At 37.3% G+C, this 21,054-nt stretch overlaps 1 protein-coding gene and 1 long non-coding RNA gene across 2 annotated transcripts; one reads left to right on the top strand and one right to left on the bottom strand.

The window, feature by feature from the left end:
• Positions 1 to 64: 64 nt before the first annotated feature.
• hira (histone cell cycle regulator a) lies at positions 65 to 15,669 on the top strand. Its single transcript, XM_082170211.1, has 25 exons — positions 65 to 304; positions 833 to 895; positions 1,067 to 1,177; positions 1,473 to 1,563; positions 2,690 to 2,784; positions 2,882 to 2,977; positions 3,978 to 4,138; positions 4,241 to 4,408; positions 4,545 to 4,658; positions 5,625 to 5,695; positions 5,950 to 6,055; positions 7,400 to 7,615; positions 8,609 to 8,694; positions 8,787 to 8,963; positions 9,072 to 9,239; positions 9,321 to 9,525; positions 10,416 to 10,514; positions 10,729 to 10,877; positions 11,841 to 12,002; positions 12,185 to 12,243; positions 13,638 to 13,743; positions 13,909 to 14,031; positions 14,110 to 14,273; positions 14,400 to 14,488; positions 15,042 to 15,669. The coding sequence occupies exons 1-25, from the start codon at positions 268 to 270 to the stop codon at positions 15,156 to 15,158; spliced, it is 3,033 nt and encodes a 1,010-aa protein (XP_082026337.1). The 5' UTR covers positions 65 to 267; the 3' UTR covers positions 15,159 to 15,669.
• Positions 15,404 to 17,267, bottom strand: LOC309499263. Its single transcript, XR_014206184.1, has 2 exons — positions 16,521 to 17,267; positions 15,404 to 16,475 (listed from the first exon to the last, which is right to left on the bottom strand). It is a non-coding gene; the product is annotated as an uncharacterized lncRNA (long non-coding RNA).
• Positions 17,268 to 21,054: the final 3,787 nt, after the last annotated feature.

Genomic DNA, 21,054 nt, shown 5'->3' with positions numbered 1-21,054 from the left:
GGAACAAACACGCTGATTCTTTGTTTCCAAGGGAACTTCGATGAAGACGGCGAACTTCCGGCGTGACTTCAGTTGCTGCAGCTTCACGCTCAGAGTGATGAGAGAGAGAGAGACAGACATGGAGTTTAACTGAGCAACAAAGTAACGGATGAGCCGCAGCTCTTAAACGGCCGGCCGGGAGGGTGGACGCTGGAAACAATTCTCCTCGGAAGCACAGAAGGAGATCGCGGGTTGCAAACGGCGGTTTTATACTTGATCAGCGTGAAGATGAAGCTCCTGAAGCCGAGTTGGGTCAATCACAATGGTGAGAGCAGCAGCCCGACTGTGTGTTTGTGCAAGAATCCGGGGCTTCAACTTGAGCTTTTGTTATGTAGAGACGGATCGGGTCTCTTCTCCAGTGCTGTGATTGCGCTCGGATTCTTTTCTGCTCATTTTAGCGCAATAAGAATCATAGTAATCGGTTGGTTTTTTGTTTTGTATAGCTTGGCTGGTTTTTAAGAAGCCACCCATGAATGATGTGCACACCACCCATTTTGAAGTTGCAAAAGACAGGCAGGTAGACATATGACATGGGTCGATCAAGCTGGAGCTGATGGCTGTTATTAAGAATCACTTATGCAATTTAAGACGAGACGATCTGGTTATAATTAACAGATTAAATCAACCATGTGACATTGTATCTGTTATATGTTAATGTGGCCTTCTTTGAACTGCAAGTATTGTATACAGTGCATTCGTTGTTCTATCATTGAATATTTTTGGACTCTTTGTCCAAATGTTAGACAAGTATTTTCAAACTGCATTTGTGTTCTAAGAGTGTTTTCGTTTTCAGGTAAACCAATATTCTCAGTTGATATCCATCCAGATGGAACCAAGTTTGCTACAGGTGGCCAAGGTGAAAAATCAAATCCACTTACATATATTTTCCTGTAATCGTTTGACTAACTATAGTATAGCTTTCAGATTAATATTTTTTTGTTTTAGTTTTTTGTAAAAGGTAGTTTAATTACAGTCCTAATTTAGTAGTTTGTCATCAGGAACTAATATTTTCTTTGTTCACTAAAAGGTGAGGACTCTGGGAAAGTGGTCATCTGGAATATGGCCCCGGTTCTTCGAGAAGAGGATGAGAAGAACGAAAATATTCCCAAATTGCTTTGTCAGATGGACAATCACTTAGGTATTACCTGTTTATCTCAATTTTAAAGATGAAAATATATGAAGTACTGGTTAATAAAAAACATTTGTGGATTGTTGTTCTCTTGATACTTCATTTTGCTGCATTTAGACCACATATTTTGCTCCCAACATTCAAAAGAAAAATTCAGAGACTGTCTAGAATATATATTATCACTTAAATGTATTGTAAACTCCTGTGGATATGAACTGCACTGACAGAATGTGAGACAGAATGTGTGACACTGATGAATATTCTGTATCTAATCAAATGTTTTATGTAACTTTGTGCATTTCAGCATGTGTGAATTGCGTGCGCTGGTCTAATAATGGCTTATACTTGGCGTCAGGAGGAGATGACAAACTGGTCATGGTGTGGAAGAGAGCGGCGTGAGTAAAACTGACTTTTTTCCCAACTTTAAAAAAAGTTCACATTGATTACAATTATATAACAATTAAAGGTGCAGTAAACAATTTCTAAAAAAAACACTTGATATTTGAAATCAACCCAAACAAACACATCCCTCCCTTCATTGCTCCACCCCAAAATGCACAAGCACGTGATGTAAGAGTGGATGCCTCTGTCATAGCTGTAGTGGAGCAAAATAATGCTTTGCGAAAAGTAAAGCGAAAACGATGAATGAATAACAAGGAAGAACAAAAAAATTACCTTACAGCACACAAGAGTACATACAAGCAAGAGTTGGTTGTTAGTCGCCAGCAGCACATCAGCTCAAGACAAACAGTGACACTCAAAGCTGTCCTGTTACTATTGCTAACATTACAACAGCAGCATATCTTGCTTCTGTGAAACATTGCAAAACCAATGTTACTCACGTATGGAGCAGAAACAACACAAACTCTGAGTCTGTTTTCAGGCCTTCCCGCTGAGGTCTCTCCAGCACTAGAACACTTTTCTAGTATTAACTCGGGTCCTAAAGCTCTTACCTGATCATAACCCTTCTTTTTCCAGTAATATTCCTCTGACCTTTTCTCTTTTGTAATGTCTCTCAGCCATCTCTTTCTCTCTCTACATTCTTTCTTCAAATCTCTCTCTTGCTCACTCTCTCTCTGCTCCCATCATGAGTGGACACGTCCCTACTGCTGATTGGCTACAAGTGTGTTGTGGTGCTAAGTCCGATCCACATTCAATAGCGTTTCTTAGAAGTCGCTCACTGCACCTTTAAAGAAAAAGAATTAGTAAAACATTTAGTTTAATGATTAGTTCCAACATTTTAAACATTTTTACATTAACTTTTTGAAATATTATAATTTTTCAAATGTATTTGAATTTGAACATTTAAAAAAAATAAGGATGTGATGCTAAAAATCTAATTTTTATATGTATTCCAGTAGACAGAATGATCAAGATGCCCTACTAGCGCAAATGCACTGTTTATTTCCCTACTTTTGAACGCAGATTGTTGTCTTTTGTTTATAAAACACAAACAGATGCCACAAATGCATCCACACACAGACCTTTGAGGCGTTTTGTGTTATTTATTTTGTTGAACAGTTTCATAGGTCCAAGCACAGTGTTTGGATCCAGCAGTAAACTGGCTAATGTGGAACAGTGGAGGTGCGTCATGATTCTGAGGAGCCACACGGGAGGTGAGGAGAAAAACACTGCCCATGTGATTGCTGGATATTATCCTCAGTTTTGGCATTGTGTGAAGCACATGTGGTGTTTTCTCTAAATCTGTTTCAGATGTAATGGATGTTGCCTGGTCACCTCATGATGTCTGGCTCGCGTCCTGCAGTGTGGATAATACCATCGTTATATGGAACGCTCGAAAATTTCCAGGTGAAAAGTGAATTTAGATCTAAGAAAAAGCCTAGTGTCATTTGTTTGCAGATGCCGCTTGGTTTGATATGTTTCTAATGCAATGACATTTACCCAAAAATTAGATTACCCAAAAATAAAAAATCTGTCGTCAATTACACACTCTCATGTCATTTCAAACCCAAAATACTTTTATTCATCTTCGAAACACAAATTAAGATATTTTTAATTAAATCTGAGAGATTTCTGTCCCTCCACAGAAAGTCTATATATCCAAATCGCTGACGCTTCAAAACGTTCATAAAGAGTTTGTAAAATAAATTCATATGAATCAATCAGTTTAATTTAAGCCTTCTAAAGAGACACGATCACTCGCTTTATATGATGAACAGATTTCATTTAGATACATGGAGCACTTACATAGTAAAAAGAAGCTCAACTTGCTTGACGTGCAGAAACAACATTGTTTCTTGCGGAAACTCAAATATGCTGGCGTGATGTGCAAGAATGAATTTAATTGGTTCTCGCATGTCAAGCAAACATGCTTCTGTTTACCAAATTTGAGTGCTCTGTGTATGATCAATGTTTGTTTACATTAGAATAAAAGCCTAAATTAAATCAGTTCATCATATAAGTGATCGTGTCTCTTCATAAGACTTGGATTAAACCACTCAATACATATGGATTTATTTTATAATCTCTCATGAGCGTTCTGAAGTGTTTGGGGGAATATACTTTCAATGGAGGGACAGAAATCTTTAAGATACATAAAAAATATCTTCATTTGTGTTTTGAAGATGAATGAAAGTCTAATAGGTATGGAACAAAATGAAGGTGAGTAATCGATGAAAGAATGTTTGGGTGAACTAACACTTTAAAGTGTGGCTTAAGTGCCTAAATACTGTTATGGCCACTCTAATAACATCTAGAAAATGTTGGCTTCTGTTTCAATAAATTCAGTTCTGAATCAAAGCATCAAAGACTGCATTTTTGAATTTGCTTTTGTATGTGTATGCCGCAGAGATTGTGATGACTTTAAAGGGACACACTGGGCTGGTGAAAGGCCTGACGTGGGACCCCGTTGGAAAGTACATCGCCTCTCAGGCAGATGACCATAGCCTGAAGGTCTGGAGGACCATGGACTGGCAGCTGGAGACAAACATCACCAAACCGTTTAGTGAAGTAAGACTAAACTTCGCTTTGCTTATTTTTTTCTTCTTTAAGTTGTTTACATGCACTTGACCCTGCACTCTCTCTTTGTCCTTCTCTCTTGCTTCGTTTCAGTGTGGCGGCACCACACACGTCCTGAGGTTGAGCTGGTCTCCAGATGGTCAGTACCTGGTTTCAGCTCACGCCATGAATAATTCTGGACCCACAGCTCAGATCATTGAACGTGACGGCTGGAAAACCAACATGGATTTTGTGGGTCATCGAAAAGCTGTTACTGTGGTGGTTAGTGTCGGCTCAAATCATTCATATTTCACAAAAAAATCATGTATTGAAATCTTCATTGTGGTTTTTACTGCAGTAAATGCTTTTGTTTTAATGTTATTGAATGGTTTATGAATTTCTCTCCATCTCTCTGCAGAAGTTCAATCCTAAGATCTTTAAGAAAAAACAGAAGAATGGCAGCACACCCAAACCCAGCTGCCCGTACTGCTGCTGTGCTGTGGGTAGTAAGGACCGCTCACTCTCGGTTTGGGTATGAGACTTCTCACTATCACCCCTTATTTTTACCCTTCATCAGCCACATGAATAATATTAGAGAATGTTTAATTTGTGAAAAATGAATGGAAACTAATACAATCTTATAAAGACCTGGAAGAGTCATCAACATTTCCATGTAGAATACACTACCTTTCAAAAGGACTGACTGACAAAAATGCAGTAAAACACTAGTATTTTCATATTATAAAATATTTTTAAATGTTATTCCTGGGATGGAAAAGCTACATTTTCAGCAGAATTTCACCTATTAATCCAGTCTTCAGTACCACATGATCCTCCAGAAATCCTTCTAATATGCTGAACGATCAGAAATCATTCATTTGGTGTTCAAGAAACATTTCTTATTATTATCAATGTTGAAAACAGTTGTGCTTCTTAATATTTTTATGTAAACCCTGATACAATTATTTTTTTTCAGGATTTCTTTATAGATAGAAAGTTTAAAAGAACAGCATTTAGTACTATATTATTTAGTTCTATATTATGTTGCAATGTAAAGGTAATGTAAAAGTCTGTTTAAAGTATTAAGTCTTCGGTCACTTTTGATCAATTGAATAAAATAAAAATCTTACTGACCTTAAACAATTGTAATTATGCTGTGCTCAAAAATATTGCTTAATCAATATAAAACAGACAACTGACACGAGAAAGCAATAAATCACATCTCGTCCATGTTAATGAGTTTTTGTCCTAACCAGCTGCAACCATGACAATGCATTTTGTCAGTGTCCCGCTGGACTGGAGTGGCTCCCGCAGTGAAACCTCACTGGTTCAAAGCTCCACATAATATGTTCTGATTAATTTAGTTTTTCTTGTTTCACACAGTATTTTGGTTTCAATGAGGACAGAAAAATGTCATATCTTCCCACAGTGTACGGATAGGATTTCTGAATGTTAAGATAACGCACCTTGAATCAGTTGTCCTGCTTTTGTTTTTCAGCTCACCTCACTCAAGCGTCCCTTGGTTGTCATCCATGACCTCTTTGATAAATCTATTATGGATATTACGTGGTAAGAAAACTACTTTTCTATTTTCCAAGCTTTGTAAAGCATCGTAGACATTGTTGTGGGATAAAAACTTATATCCACCTGATGATTGCTGATCTTGCTTGAAAGTGTTTAATTTTGAGCACTTCCTGCGTTGTTGTTGCTCTTGCCTCTTTATGATGACTCGCTGAATTTAGTCCTAATTTGTAAGTCGCCTTGGATAAAGGCGTCTGCTAAATGACTAAATGTAAGTGTTGTGTACGGATTGTATCTCTCAGGACACTGAATGGGCTGGGACTTCTGGTGTGCTCCATGGATGGGACAGTGGCCTTCCTGGACTTCTCACAGGATGAACTGGGAGATCCCTTAAATGAAGAGGAAAAGGTGGAGAAAACACACAAACACACCAGTGTTGGATAAACTACCAAGTTAACTATTAAAAGTAGCTAACATTGCAGTTTTTAATGCAACAATAACACTTCAATTATAAGATTTATTTGGCCCAAAAAAAGTTATGTTGCACACATTTAGTCTTGTATTACCCATACCTTAAGTTCAGACTGACGGCTGATGACTTCATAGCAGCTTTCATTGGCTGCCTAGATGCCGTCTGACTGCCATTTAAAGCAACCAATCACAGTTTGTTTTGTTTCGCGTCATGTTTAGGGGCATGAAAATGTAACGTTGATGTCCCTACAGTAACAGTGTGTAAAACTCTTGGAGTCTATGCCGCAAACTTTACATATACATAATTCGCATTCATTTGAAAATCCTGAGTTGATCCTGATAAGTGCTCATTGTCACAGTTGTAAACACGATGGCTTTCTTCTTCCATGAGGGGGTTTGGCATCAGGACGGCTTTGTTTCCAGGCAGTGCCCTTTTCACAAGATGTAAAATAAGTCTCTGATGTCCCCTGAGTGTGTGCTGGGGACGCACCATTTTTGTCTGTCCCTTTAAATGCAAATGAGCTGCTGCTCCCAGCACAGGGGGCGGAGCTTCAACAGTTTGTGTCCTTGTACCTCACACAGACATGCACTAAAAATGTCAATGTTTATGTTCAAACCGGAGTCAAACAGTTGATGAATTTATGTAGTTTGTGTGTAGTATCTTCTAGTCATTGATTAGCATATTCTGTCAGAATAATCTATAAATTGCGTTCCCGGGGAGGGGTTTATGTAAATTTTAGGGTTAGTGATGTCACTAACCCGGGAGGAATGTCGTGTAGTCCCTACCAGCCGTTTGTTATAGTCCTTAAAAAACGATTTCTTTAAAAGAAAATATCTCCCTTTGCTTTGAACTTTGAGCGTTGTAACTTTGCAGATGTTGTTTATGCTCAAACAGCAACATTACACACTAACTAAATTAAAAAAGTGAAATCATAATCAACCACCCCTTTAAAGAAAGTGGCACACGCGTCTCCTGGAAATCCTGTAGAATTCAACCAATCAGATGACAACTTCGAAACTCCTGAAGTGTCGTGGCTGCATTACACTGCTCCTAGTTGGGAAAAAATAGCTTGTTATAGGAAAAGCCACACTGTTTTGAAATCAGCTGAGCTACTGTCAGTCTGTCATGCTACCCAAAGAACGTAAATGGCTTAATAGCTTCGATACTTTTAATGAGTTACTCTTAAACACTGCACTGCACTCAAAGACTTGAGTCTCCAAAGTAAGATTTCTGTATATTTGTATATTTTTTCATGTATATTCTGTATATTTTTTTTGTAGAATGCTATTCATCAGAACATCTATGGAAAGAGTCTGGCCATCACAATGGAGTCGCAGCTTGCCAGCACAATCATTGAGAACCCAGAAATGCTCAAGTATCAGCAGGAACGGCAGAGGAACCCGAACCCTAATGGAGCCCAGGGAAGTGGTCCTGAGAACCAGACGCCCAAACTCACCAATGTGCTCAATGGAGAGTCTCTGGAGGACATCAGGAAGGTCAGAAGAAACAATACACACAGCAAATTATTAAAATAGCCCAATAGTAATAAAAAAATTATTGGGTAAATAATTTGGTTACTCATTTTTCCAACTCCAGCAATGGCTGACTTGCAAGTTTACTAAGTGTAGTTTTCTGCTCTCTGTCGTATTTTTAAAATCCAAACTATCTAGCATAATTTCTTTGCAGATGCCACCAAGGCCAGCATCATTTTTCAGTTGTTTTCAATGGTCGCACCACATAGTTAAAAATGCCAGCAGCGTGACGAGGTTCTGAGCATCTATTTCACAAGATTGCTGTTTTTTTCTGGTCATCGAGAGTTGAAAAATGTACAACTTTGGGTAAAACGCAGCACTCATCACTATTACTTTTTATCCAGCCGACCGTCCTCTCTTTTCTACGTGGTTCAGCCATTTCTTCATCCTTAACAAGGGCCAGATTAAGAAACAAACTATCTGCAAAATCAGATATTAGTAATACTTCCACGGATATTCCATATAATAGTGGCCAAAGCATTTTAACTGAAAAAACTAAACGAAAACACAGCACTAAGCACTGTCAAGCAACCACAGCTAGCCATTTTCAGAAGAGCGGCCAGCGTTTTTAGCTGGCTAAAACACTTGGTGGACACATGGCCTTGGGTATCTAATTATATATGAAATTCATATAATTTATATGTGGCTTAAGAGTCCAAAAGTGTACAAATACTTTTTGGGACTACTCTAGGTGTAAATGAATTAGGAGAATCATACTGCCAGCCTTAATGCACATAATGAGTGGTTTAGAGAGCTCGAATATTTACACTTTTGTCTCCAAAGAATGTGTTTGCAGGACGTTTTATATTTATAAGTATTTTTTATGTATTTTATACAATTATTATACATGAATTAAAATGTCAGCTTTCAAGTCATCAAGTAAATGGTTACAGTGACAGCATTGTATATTTCACTTTGTCTGCTTTAACAAATGGCACGTTTGTTTGGATTGGGTAGAACCTCTTGAAGAAGCAGGTGGAGACCAGAACCGCAGACGGGAGAAGAAGAATCACACCTCTCTGCATCGCACAGCTCGACACGGGGTAATGAACGTGCACTCCAACACGTCTAAAATTATCACTCACTTATACCACTGCATGCAGTCAGTGGCTGAATCTCTCTTTCTTTTACCCAGGGACTTCTCACCAGCTTTGTTTAACAGCGTGCCGATCTTGCCGGGGTCGTCCGCATCTACCCAGCTCACCCCTCAGATCTCTTCAGATTCCAGCACGGCCAACTCACTCGGCCTGCGACCCTCCCATGACCCCACCACCACCTCTCCCAACAAAACTGCGGAAGAAAACAAGGACAGGTAAGTGTATGTATATGCAATGTACCGGGCATGTCCTATTCCCCCCCTCTCTCGCCCCATACTTTGTAAAAATCTAATTTCTTTTATTGTCTCTGGTCTCTCTTTCAGTGCACCTGCACCTGTAAACTCAATCGCTATGAAATCAAACCTGCTGTTGACGTCTGCCTCCAAAATCGAGCCCATGAAAGCACTGGATTCACGATTTACTGAAAGGTCAAAGGCCACACCAGGGGTCACTAGCATACCCATCACTATAGGCATCACCCCACTTGACAGGTAATAATGTCTCCATGATAACTGGTGTGTTTTTCCAAACTGAACTTAAAAAACTGAAGTTGTTTTGTGGTTCTATCTTAGGGTTAAAGACAACAGCTCTGCGAAGGAGCTGAAAGTAAAAGATGAAACCAGCAGCGACAGTGAGGACAAAAACATGGTGAAATCACTCTCTATGGTCAAGAGGAAGGTAGAGATGGAGGCAGGAGAGGTGGTAGAGAAGAGGAAGAAGGGAAGGCCAAGGAAAGATGCCAAAATGATGATGCCCATTTCACAGCCCATCCCACAGGTGACATTTCCTTTTCTCGAGAGATGTTTGTAAAACTACAGTTTCGAAATCTACTCTTTTATCAGAGGGTTTGACTGTGAAAACTGTGTAACCGCTAAAGCGCAGCATGCTGTTAGCATAAAGCACTTCTGCTAAAATATTTTTATAGTATATAAGGATACATTTTTAACATGCAGTGTATAATATGATTTATATAGAAATATATTTATTTACATACAGCATTTTTATACATATTATACACTACTTTTCAACAGTTTGGGGTCGGTACAATAAAAATAAATAAAAAAATAAATTTTTAAAGGTGTCATGCTCATCAAGGCTACATTTATTCATCATAAAAACAGTAAAAAGTTATATTTTAAAATAAAATCATTTATTCCTGTCATGGCAAGGCTGATATTTCAGCATCATTACTCCAGTCTTCAGTGTCACTGATCCTTCAGAAATGCTTCTAATATGCTGATTTTGTGCTCAACAAATACTACTTATCAATTATCACCAGTTGTGCTACTTAATATTGTTGTTCTTACTCAATATTGAATTTTCAGAGTTCTTTTATGAATAAAGTTCAAAAGAGCAGCCTTTATTTGAAATAAAAATGTAATCCTTACTGAATAATTATGAATTAAAAAAATTATATATTACTGACCCCAAACTTTTGAACAGTAATGTACAAATGTATGTGTTCATTTGTATAATTTTTTTGTTCCTATTATGTATAAAATTATAAGAAAAAATCTACACTAGTATACAATGACCGTTTTAATCTATAATCTCTACTATTATCTTTTTTGTATAGAGAAGAGACCTGAGGGTCTCTTATGTGAGTGGGCATGGGCATCAAAGATGAATTTTGTTTACTGATTTCTAATTGGTCTCTTCTCTTGTAGACTCCAGCCTCAGTGGAAAAGGAGCCATCTCGATTAGTAACACCTGTAGTGGTGTTAAAACTTCCTACCCCATCCATACGGAAATCATTCAGCACTCAGGTATGGCACAAGCACTCTCTACAACTAAGATATAAGTCCTGTGTTCACAATTAATGCTCTCAATAGATTATATTGTGTAAACAGGAAGCTCAAGTACTATGTCTGTAATAGTGCTGATGTAATGAAATGCAAGACTCCATGCCATTGCTGGATGAAAGATAGCTATTAGAGGATTGAAATCAGCTTATAAAGCAGAATTTACCTGCATGTTTAGGTGGGCACAGACTCCATCACATATCTGGAGGTGGAGAACGATGTCTCTGTGGTGTCTGGAGCTCGTCTCAGTCAGCTCAAATGGAGCAGAGAGGGCAGAGAGTGGGACACGCTGCTTCCCAGTCGCATCATCATAGCCACAGGGAGCAGGTGAGTATGTTCCGTATTAAAGTGCCCCTATTATGTTTTTTCCGAATATTCCCTTTCATTCAGTGTTCAGGAATCCAATAGCCACATAGAGGCTATGTAGCGGGATGGCTCGTGACTCGCTCGCACTCGGTCGTCATATCATTACCAAAACAATAGACTGGCGGTCTTATCTGATTTTACTTTTATTTCAGCTTGACATATTTCAACCAAAGCAATACGGTCAACAGAAAGTTGGCTTCCACAACTCGCCCCGTCCAAACACAGCATCAAACAATCCGCCATAGGAAATAAAGAAAACGGAAGTGATCACCTGTGCCCATGTGACAGTGAATAACCAATAATAAATATCAAATAATTAATGTGAATTGTTTGTGAATGTAAACGATCTGCAAAGTTGTAAAGTCGAAAGTGTATGATAAATAAAGTTATTGTCTCCCAAAAGAAAGAATCAACTCAGAACCGCCTAAACGACTCATTTTTTAATTAAAATCTCACTGCGTGACAGTTCGACGTTACTAGAAAGATATTTTCATAATGCCCGCCTATGTTGTACGTTGTCCGCCCGCGAGCAACCTGTCCAGTCTTCAAACACGTCATTTCTCGCATGTGCAGCACCATAAATTAGGAAATATACACATCGTTTTATTGATGGACATACACTTGTTAAGGCTGATGGTGAGGAATTACAGTTGCAACATCTCATAATGTACCTCAAACTGAATAGCGTATCACTGAGAAATGAGTCCAATGAGTCGTTTGAGAATCATTGAAAAATGATGTGCAATGTATATTATGAGAACATAAGTGTTTTTTGACCTTTGATGCATGTAAACCTGTTGTAGGAGACTCCAAAACAAAATCAGAAGCCTTTAAAATAGCATAATAGGGGCCCTTTAAAACACACTGGTTTACCCCTGATTTTGACATTTCAACTAAAACTACCTTCTCTTTCTCTTTTCATAGTGATGTTGTTGCCGTAGCATGCGAGGACCGCACACTTTCTGTCTTCACTGCATGTGGACGGAGACTGATTCCATCCATCATGCTGCCCGCCCCCATGTCAGCACTTCATTGCTCAGGCCACTTCGTCATGGCGCTGACGGCATCAGCCACGCTGTCTGTCTGGTACTGACCCATACTCTCCAATTCTCAATAGAAAGTCATTTGTTTGTTAAAACTTGGCTCTATTTATAACGACAGCCAGGTTGATTTGTGACTTCTTTTTTTTAAAGGTCAGTGATTAAGTAAAATCTGAAAGATCTAGACATGATGTTAAATGGCTGGTATTGTCTTTTTTTTTTCTGCAGGGATGTTCAGAAACAGACAGCTTTGGTCAAAAATGAATCTCTGAATCCAATCTTATCAGGTGTGATTTTGTTTTCTTTCTTGAATAAGTTAATATGCTCCTCCTCTTTTTTTATTTCTTTATGTGGAGCTTATTAATTGCTAAGCTCCACCCTCTCATTTACTGTAGTAAACTCTTTGCACAATATGCCATGGGAATGAACAGGAGAATTTAGCAAAAAGTATGATTTTTACTGTTAAAAAATATTTTAAAAATAGATTAGATCTTATTATTACATAGGCTGGAAAACATTTTTATCTATCATTTGTTAAATGTGAAAAAAAAAAGACTGTGTATGAGAGTCAAGGCTAACGCTTTCCACAGTCTACTGAAAAGAAAGAGCGATCACAGGTGGGAACTTTCATGTAAGTGAACAGAACTATTGTGAGCATTTCTAAACGCACTTCGTTTGGACATTATCTTTGAGCAAATGTAGGTGTTCATACTCATGTTCTACAGCAGCATTTTACCATATTTTAGGTAAGTTATGTAAAATTGCATTTAAAACTATCAAAATATACTCCTGTTAAAAAAGTTTTTTTTTTTGGTAAAGAATTCAGTTACACATTAAATTGATAAAAAAATGACAGTGACTTTTTTTTATTTATTTTTTTTATTTCAAATAAATGCTGTTCTTTTCAACTTTCTATTCATTGAATTCAGATTTTTTTTTAAAGGATCACACTTTCCACTAAAATATTAAGCAACTGTTTACGAAATGTTTCTTGAGCACCATTTCAGCATATTAGAATGATTGGCAACACTTTACAATAAGGTTCATTAGTTAATGTATTAACTAACATGAACTAACAATTAGCAATACATTCGTTACAGTATTTATTAATCTTTGTTAATGTTAATAAAAATACAGCTGTTCATTGTTTGTTCATGTTAGTTCTTCTCAGTGCATTAATGTTAACAAATACAACCTTGGATTTTAATAACTTATTAGGAAATGTTGAAATTAATATTAACTAAGATTAATAAATGCTGAAGAAGTATTGTTCATTCTTAGTTCATGTTAACTAAGGTTGTTAACTAATGTTAACTAATGAACCTTTTTGTAAAGTGTTACCAAATAATTTCTGAAGGATCGTGTGACACTGAAGACTGTAATAAGAGTAATTATGCTGAAAATTCAGCTTTGCAGGAGTAAACTACAATTTATATTAAAATAGATTTTATTTTATAGTGTGTAATATTTCACAATATTAGTGTTTTTAATCAAATAAATGCAGCCTTTGTGAGCATAAGAGACTTTCTTTCCAAAAACATGTACCTACCACAAACTTTTGAATGGTAGTGTAACACAGAAGTGCTGAATTACATGAGAAAAGAGAAAAGGTTTGCCTGTGAAAATGACTATCTTAAATCAACTGAAATGTTATACCTTATCCCTCTCTCTCTCTCTCCAGGCACAGATGCCACAGTAAGTCAGTCTCTTTTGACCCAGCAAGGAGTAGCTGTGGTGGCGTTGTCAAATGGAAAAACATACTGCTTCAACACATCGCTGGAGACCTGGTGAGTGACACAAACCATGTATTAAGTCAAGTTCCACTAACATGGAACAACCAGAATGCTGTGTTCATGAGTGAATTGTGTTGTGGACTACTGACTAAACTTTTTGGGGCCACTATGATTGTTCTGTCTCTGATATTTAGTGTATTTTCTCTTCATATCTAACAGGAATTTGATCGCAGATAAGCAGGACTCTCTGGTACAGTGTGCAGACTTCCGCAATTGCTTGTCCTCTCAGGATGCTCTGGGCTCCATGGGGCCACTGGCCCTCACACAGGGCCGTAATCTGAGGTAATAGTGATTGCTGTGCTCTGCTAATGCTGCTTTCTGATTCTTGTAGAGTAACCGTCTCAGTTTTGTCTCTCTCAGTGCGGGGCGGTTGGCATCTCGCTTGTCATCGACTCCTCACAACTTGCAGCAGGGAATAACTCTGGCCTTCTTGGAGAACCAGCTCTCCTCTGCCCTTATCCTCCTCTCAGCAAGCGAGTACAGACACTGGCTTCTCATCTACGCACGTTTCCTCGTAAACGAGGGTGAGTGAGAAGCTGGCAAGCTGGTAAAAAAAAAGAAAAAGACCGTCAAGAGGGTCCTTTAGAAATTAAAATGCTGCCCACATTCTGTCTTTGTCATTGAGAAATAACTCGTGTGTATCTTTGCAGGTTATGAGCAGAGGTTAAGGGAACTATGTCAGGATTTACTGGGACCAGTTCACAAATCCAGCAACAGCTCATGGGAGCCGACAGTTCTGGTATTTTTTTCCTTTCTTGTACATAAAGAGGAACTATAATGCCTCTTTTTTTACTTTTTTTTTTTACTTTCTTCAGTGTGCAATGTTGCTGTTTGAGCAAGTAAAATAAAGTCCAAAGGGACTTCTCTATGCAAGCACTGTTTTTGATCTCCCTGAAACACACCGATTGTAGTCTTGAGTTTACTTCGGGAACGTACACATCACAGTATTCCTCATTTAAATAATTTCTGCCCAGGGCCCATTTCTGCAAAAGACAGGCGAGGTCTGATTGAGTTGTGTTAGTAGTGTGTTGAAACTTGTGGTTATGGTAAGGACCATGACATTACCAAAACACGCTCGAAGTGGTTGACCAATCACAACGCGCTGGTCCAGCCGTCCAGTCAAAGCACATTGTGCTTTTCAGAAGGAGGGGCTTCATAGAGATCGGAAATAAATAGAGCAATACTTACAGAGAGGGAAGAGAGTTGCTGCAATGTAAAATAATGCTTTTTTTGAACATTCAGGCATGTTTACTGAATTCACAAGGCTTCACTATCTTCTGTGTCTATTTCAGGGTCTGAGAAAGAGGGATCTGCTGACAGAGGTGCTGCCTGTGATTGGTCAGAATTTGCGTTTCCAGAGACTCTTCACCGAGTACCAGGATCAGCTCGAATTGCTGCGTATCAAATAGCACTTCACCTTTGACCTTTTGATGTTTCACCCCAACCCTCTTCCTAGCCTGTACATGTGCTAACAATCTGCCTTAGCTTTCACTGACAGCACTGTCTATAACGCAGACATGGACACTAATAAAAATGGGCAAAATAATGATGCTTTTTTAAGAATTACTTTGTTAAATGCATTTATTAATTATGTTTGTAAACTTTGTGCCTGTGGTAAGAAAGAGGAAAGGATGGGATAGCTTGCATTTTGGGGATAATTTTGATCAAGCACAAAGTTTGCATGGCAGTCATCTTAAAACTGGATGTTTTTACTTCTCAACTTAAAAAGTTGATGGTGGTGAATCAACTCTCCCTCCCTCCTTTCTTTTGGTCTTTCTCCTTCAGTTACTATTTGTACAGCCACTTGTCATTTATTTGTAAATGTTTGTAAAAGGCAATTTTTTTTCTCCGTTTTCTATAAAATTAAGAAAATGGTAAACCTTCAATTAATAAGGAATAAACAATTTACCAGTTCTAAAATCTGTAGCTCTGTTCTTTCTCTCTGTCGTATGTAATTTTTGCTTTTGGTGATTTATTTGCTGGTGGTAAATCAAGACATTTTTATTGGTTCTCTTATTTAGTACTAACTTGTTTTGGGCAGGTGGTGGTAGTAGAGATATGTTTGTTTCTGCAGATTCCAAAATTAACTCCCTAAAATTAAAAATGGGTTTTAGCAAAGAAAAAAAAACAAAAAACTTTTTCTAGAATATGCCTACATGTTTAAGCCAATAAAAATAGAATCTGAATCCTGCTAATATAAGTGTGACGTGGTTGAAAAACTCCACAATAGTGTTTTCACGACTTTAAAAAAGAGGAAAAAATGGAGAGAGATTGATAACGGCAGACAGAGAAAAATATATATTTTTCTCTCTCCCACAGCCGCTCCCTCACAGCAGCGTTAACTAGTTTTTGTTATTTGATGCAAAGGCAATATAAAACAAAGTATAGTGTTATAAATGTATACATAAAAAATTTGCAGCACTTTATGATGCTGATGACGTTAAAACGTGTCATCACAGTCTGTGAAAAGGGTCCATACATCATTAAGTCAAGTTTATTTGTATAGCGCTTTTCACAATACAGATTGTATCAAAGCAGCTTCACAGTATTAAATTAAAATAATACAACAAAGTTTGTTTCAAGAGGAATTTACTGATTGATAAAATTAAATGAAATATCCCCAACTGAGCAAGCCAAAGGCAACAGTGGCAAGGAACCGAAAAACTCCATCAAGTGACCTAATGGTGTCCTAAAACTCCATCAGGTGACCTAATGGTGTCCTAAAACTCCATCAGGTGACCTAATGGTGTCCTAAAACTCCATCAGGTGACCTAATGGAGAAAAAAAAAAACTTGGGAGAACCCAGGCTCAGTCGGGGGCCAGTTCTCCTCTGGCATTTATGAGCTAGAGGCCGGATTGTAGTTTGAACTGTAGGATTATATGAATGCCTGGCTGAAGAGATGCGACTTTAATCTAGTTTTAAACTGGGAGAGCGAGTCTGAGCAACGAACAGTATCAGGAAGACTATTCCAGAGTTTTGGAGCCAAATGTGAAAATGCTCTCCCTCCTTTGGTGGTTCTGAATATCCTAGGTATGACCAAAAGCCTTGAATTTAGTGATCTTAAAGAGCGCGATGGATTATAGGGTGATAGAAGATCCGTTAAATAGACTGGAGCTAAGCCGTTTAGGGCTTTATAAGTCAGTAGCAATACCTTGTAATTAATACGGAGCTTTATAGGTAACCAATGCAGTGATGATAAAATCGGTGTTATATGATCATATTTTCTTGATCTCGTAAGAAGTCTAGCGGCGGCATTTTGGACTAACTGTAGCTTGTTTATTGAGGATGCAGGACAACCAGCTAATAAAGCATTACAGTAATCCAGTCTCGAGGTCATGAATGCATGAACTAACTTTTCTGCATCAGAAACTGATAGCATATTACGTAGCTTAGCAATGTTTCTAAGGTGGAAAAAGGCTGTTTTTGTAACATATGAAATATGATTTTCAAAAGACAGGTTGCAATCGAGTATAACACCCAGGTCTTTTACTGTAGAGGATAAAGTAACAGGACATCCTATGATTTATTGTGCGAGGTTTTGTGGGCGGTTATTTGAACCGATAAGTATTGTCTGGAATTAATAAAAGAAAATTACGCGTCATCCAATCTTTTATATCTTTAACACACTCTGTCAATTTGGAAAATTTAGCGTTTTCATCCGGCTGTGATGAAATATATATTTGAGTGTCATCAGCATAACAATGGAAACTAATTCCATGTTTCCTTATAATATTTCCAAGTGGCATCATATATATTGAGAATAACAATAACGGCACTAGTTTACTGGAGTTATGATCGATTTTTCTCCATTTAAATAGACAAAATGGTAGCGGTCAGATAGGTATGATTTGAACCAGCTTAGTGCTTGTCCTTGAACACCAGTATAATTTTGTAGTCGATCTAAGAGTAATGTATGATCTATAGTATCGAACGCAGCACTAAGATCAAGTAAAACTAGTATTGAAATACAGCCTTGGTCAGAAAGCTAAAAGTAAATCATTTGTGATTTTAACGAGCGCAGTTTCGGTGCTATGATGCGGTCTGAATCCAGACTGAAACTTTTCATAGATATCATTTTGTTGCAAGAAAGAGCCCAGTTGAGCGGACACCAGTTTTTCTAATATTTTAGACATAAATGGAAGATTTGAAATGGGTCTATAATTTGCTAGATTATTATGATCTAATTGTGGTTTCTTAATGAGAGGTTTTATAACTGCCAGTTTAAATGTTCTTGGAACATGTGATAACTGACGAGTTAATAATATTGAGGAGAGGCACTTCCACTACAGGTAACACTTCTTTCAGTAGTTTAGTTGGTATAGGATCTAATAAACATGTTGTTGTTTTAGATGAAGTGATAAGTTTATTTAACTCTTTTTGTTCTATAGTTGTAAAGCACTGTAATTGTTCTTGCGGGGTGATAATTGAAGCTGCATTATAAGGCGCAATTGAAGATTGAACGTTTACAATTGTGGTTCTGATGCTTTCTATTTTCTCAGTGAAGAAGTTCAAGTTCATGAAATCATCACTACTGAACTGTAACGGGATATTTTGTTCGGGTGACGTCTGTTTATTTGTTAGTCTAGCCACGGTGTTAAATAAAAACCTTGGATTGTTTTGGTTGTTTTCTATTAGTTTGCGGAGGTGCTCCGCATTAATCCTTCCAAAACGTGTTTTTGTCTTACCCTAATTCACTGTGGTAAGCCAATTGTTTTATTTGCACAGGAAATTTCATACATGTTTGCGTGACGTGTCTCGATCGTCATATCCGTAAATAGAGAAAAGTTTTTCCAGCTACTTAGCCTAAGCATGTATTGGTGTGGGAGTGGCATAGGTTAGAGTGAGAAGGTGGACAAAGAGCAGCAGCTGAATCTCGAACCTCTGGGGAATCGACCGTTTAAAAAATCGCCCAACGGAGTCTGCTCGCGACAGAGTTCATAAAACGAGAATCAAGATTGGCTTGGCTTTTCGAAGATGACGAGACATGGGATTTCAAATGTTGTAAAAGTGACGCAGAGATTGAGTTTTCATTACTCAACTGGTGAGTAAGGTGTTTTATTGAATGGATACATTGCCATATGTAGAGTTCTTTGTAAAGCATTATCTATTATGAAGAGTCATTTCATTATGGTTGCTTTAGCGCTGTGCTATAATTTATTTTCAAGGAAGTACTGTGTCTATTAATGTGTATAGCTACAGTAACTTCCTCAACTAGTCATCTTGAGATCCTTTCCATCTAAACTGGTTATCTCATAAGCCTAGTAGTGAATGTTTTATGAGCAGTAACAGCTATTCATCCACACAGACATGCAGAGCCGAAGCACAACCAAAACAATGTTCTTCTGCAAAATACATGCAGTTTTGTTTTTTAACCACTAGAGGGCCAAAAGTTACTTATGTGTACCTTTAAATTTTCGTGGAAACTACGATAATTTTTTTCAGAATTGTGAGATGAATATAAAGTAAAAAAATAACAGCATTTATTTGAAATAGAATTGTTTTGCAACAATGTAAAAGTGTTTACTGTCGTTTTTTGATCAGTTGAATGCATCCTTAATGGGAAAGTATTATTCTAGATATATATTCTTAAAAAAAAATATTTTTTATTATTTTTTTTTTTTTAAAGCATACTGACCCTGCTTTTGAACTGCAGTGGACAAATCTAAAGAAAACATCTCTCTGACAACTTGGTTAATGGCTGCAGGATCCATTAGCCTACAATCTTCCTAGCCTAATAATTATGTCCTTTTTATTATATTCCTTGAAATTATTATAAAGGTATCCAATTATTCTGACTCGTGGAATACCGTTAGCATTTTAGCAAAGACACATCAAAATCCTTCTGAATCTTGCTTCTCTTTTGAACTATGATAAACGTTATCTTATGTTAACTTGCTTGTCTCAAAGGTTGTTTTCCTTTTTGTATATCAAACCCACACTTGTTGTGACCTTCATAAATGCCACAGTATCCACAGCATGTGCATACAGAATATTCACATTAATGCAAAAGCTTTCAATTCTCAGAATGTGCATAAACATAAATATGCCACTCATCAAGCGTAAACAACTTTCTTTTCAAGTGGCCAAGAGGCATGACCCTACTGGATGGCTTAGCATTTAATGGATGGCTTAGCATTGTGTGAACGACGGAAAAGTCTCTTAAAAGCAGGAACAGCTGCATTTTAACACTAGAGGATAAACACCTGAGATCCACATTAACACACGCACCAAGTAATTCATAATGAGACCTCTAGCGTGGACAGTTTACCTCTTATATAAATCAGACTCTGCTCACCATATCAGTCCAGAGGCCTTGCCTAAGGGCTTGAAGTGTCAGCTCTCTGGGGCTGAAATGCTTTTTCAGTGCTGTTGTTCTGAGCGATGTCATTTTTTTCTGAAAGAAACACAGCTGTGATGTCTCCAATCCTGTTGATCTGAACATTTATATAAATGTTAGAAAATGACAGATGCCATTTGAGTGTGTTGCATAACTTTTTGTTGTGTATTTACTATTCACAGATTTTTAGAGGGAAGAGTAGCTTGCACACAATGACAAATACATACATTACCATTCAAAATATTGATTTGAAAATAAATTATTGATCTTATTTAGCAAGGATGCATTAAAATTGATAAAAAGGGACAATAAAGACATTTATAATGTTATAAAAGATTTCTATTTAACTCTCTATTCATCAAAGAATCCTAATAAAATAAATCTATCGTAGTTTTGATAAAAAATATGAAGCGACACAACTGTTTTCAATATTCATAAAACTAAGAAATGCTACTTGAACACCAAATCATATTAGCATATTAGAATGATTTCTGAAGGATGTGACACTGAAGACTGGAGCAATGATACTGAAAATTCAGCTTTGCCATCACAGGAATACATTTTTAAATACATTTTTAAAATATACTAAAATATAATATAAAAAAAAAAAAAAAAAAAAAATCCACAATATTACTGTTTTTACTGTATATTTGCTTTGGTGAGCATATACTTATAAAAAACAATAAACATTTACTGACCCCAAACATTTGAATGATAGTGTATTACAATGGTCCCAAATATGCAAGGCTGTCATTGAATCAGATGACAAAATGTCATCCAAACCAGCTTATCGGTAAGACAAGATGTTGGTTTGACAATATGAAATATAAAAACAAAGCAATTCAGCTCTGAAATCCATAATCTAACAGTATAGAGTGAGAATATTTAGGCTACTGTGCCTTTAGATTGAGAGAGACAGAAAAAAAAAAGAAAAAAAAAGAGGAGATAGAGTGCTGCCTACATCTCA

Source organism: Leuciscus leuciscus, assembly GCF_965113295.1.
Source record: "Leuciscus leuciscus genome assembly, chromosome: 5".
NCBI lineage: Eukaryota > Metazoa > Chordata > Actinopteri > Cypriniformes > Leuciscidae > Leuciscus > Leuciscus leuciscus.
Note: the sequence above shows the minus strand (reverse complement) of the source record. Positions and strands in the feature narration are given on the sequence as shown.

What these genes read in the sequence shown, in the direction of transcription:
- hira (XM_082170211.1), top strand. Translation starts at nt 268, where the DNA reads ATGAAGCTCCTGAAGCCGAGTTGGGTCAATCACAATG. An exon ending in GGCATCACCCCACTTGACAG is followed by an intron (nt 9,240 to 9,320) that starts GTAATAATGTCT and finishes GTTCTATCTTAG; the next exon opens with GGTTAAAGACAACAGCTCTG. An exon ending in ACGTTTCCTCGTAAACGAGG is followed by an intron (nt 14,274 to 14,399) that starts GTGAGTGAGAAG and finishes GTATCTTTGCAG; the next exon opens with GTTATGAGCAGAGGTTAAGG.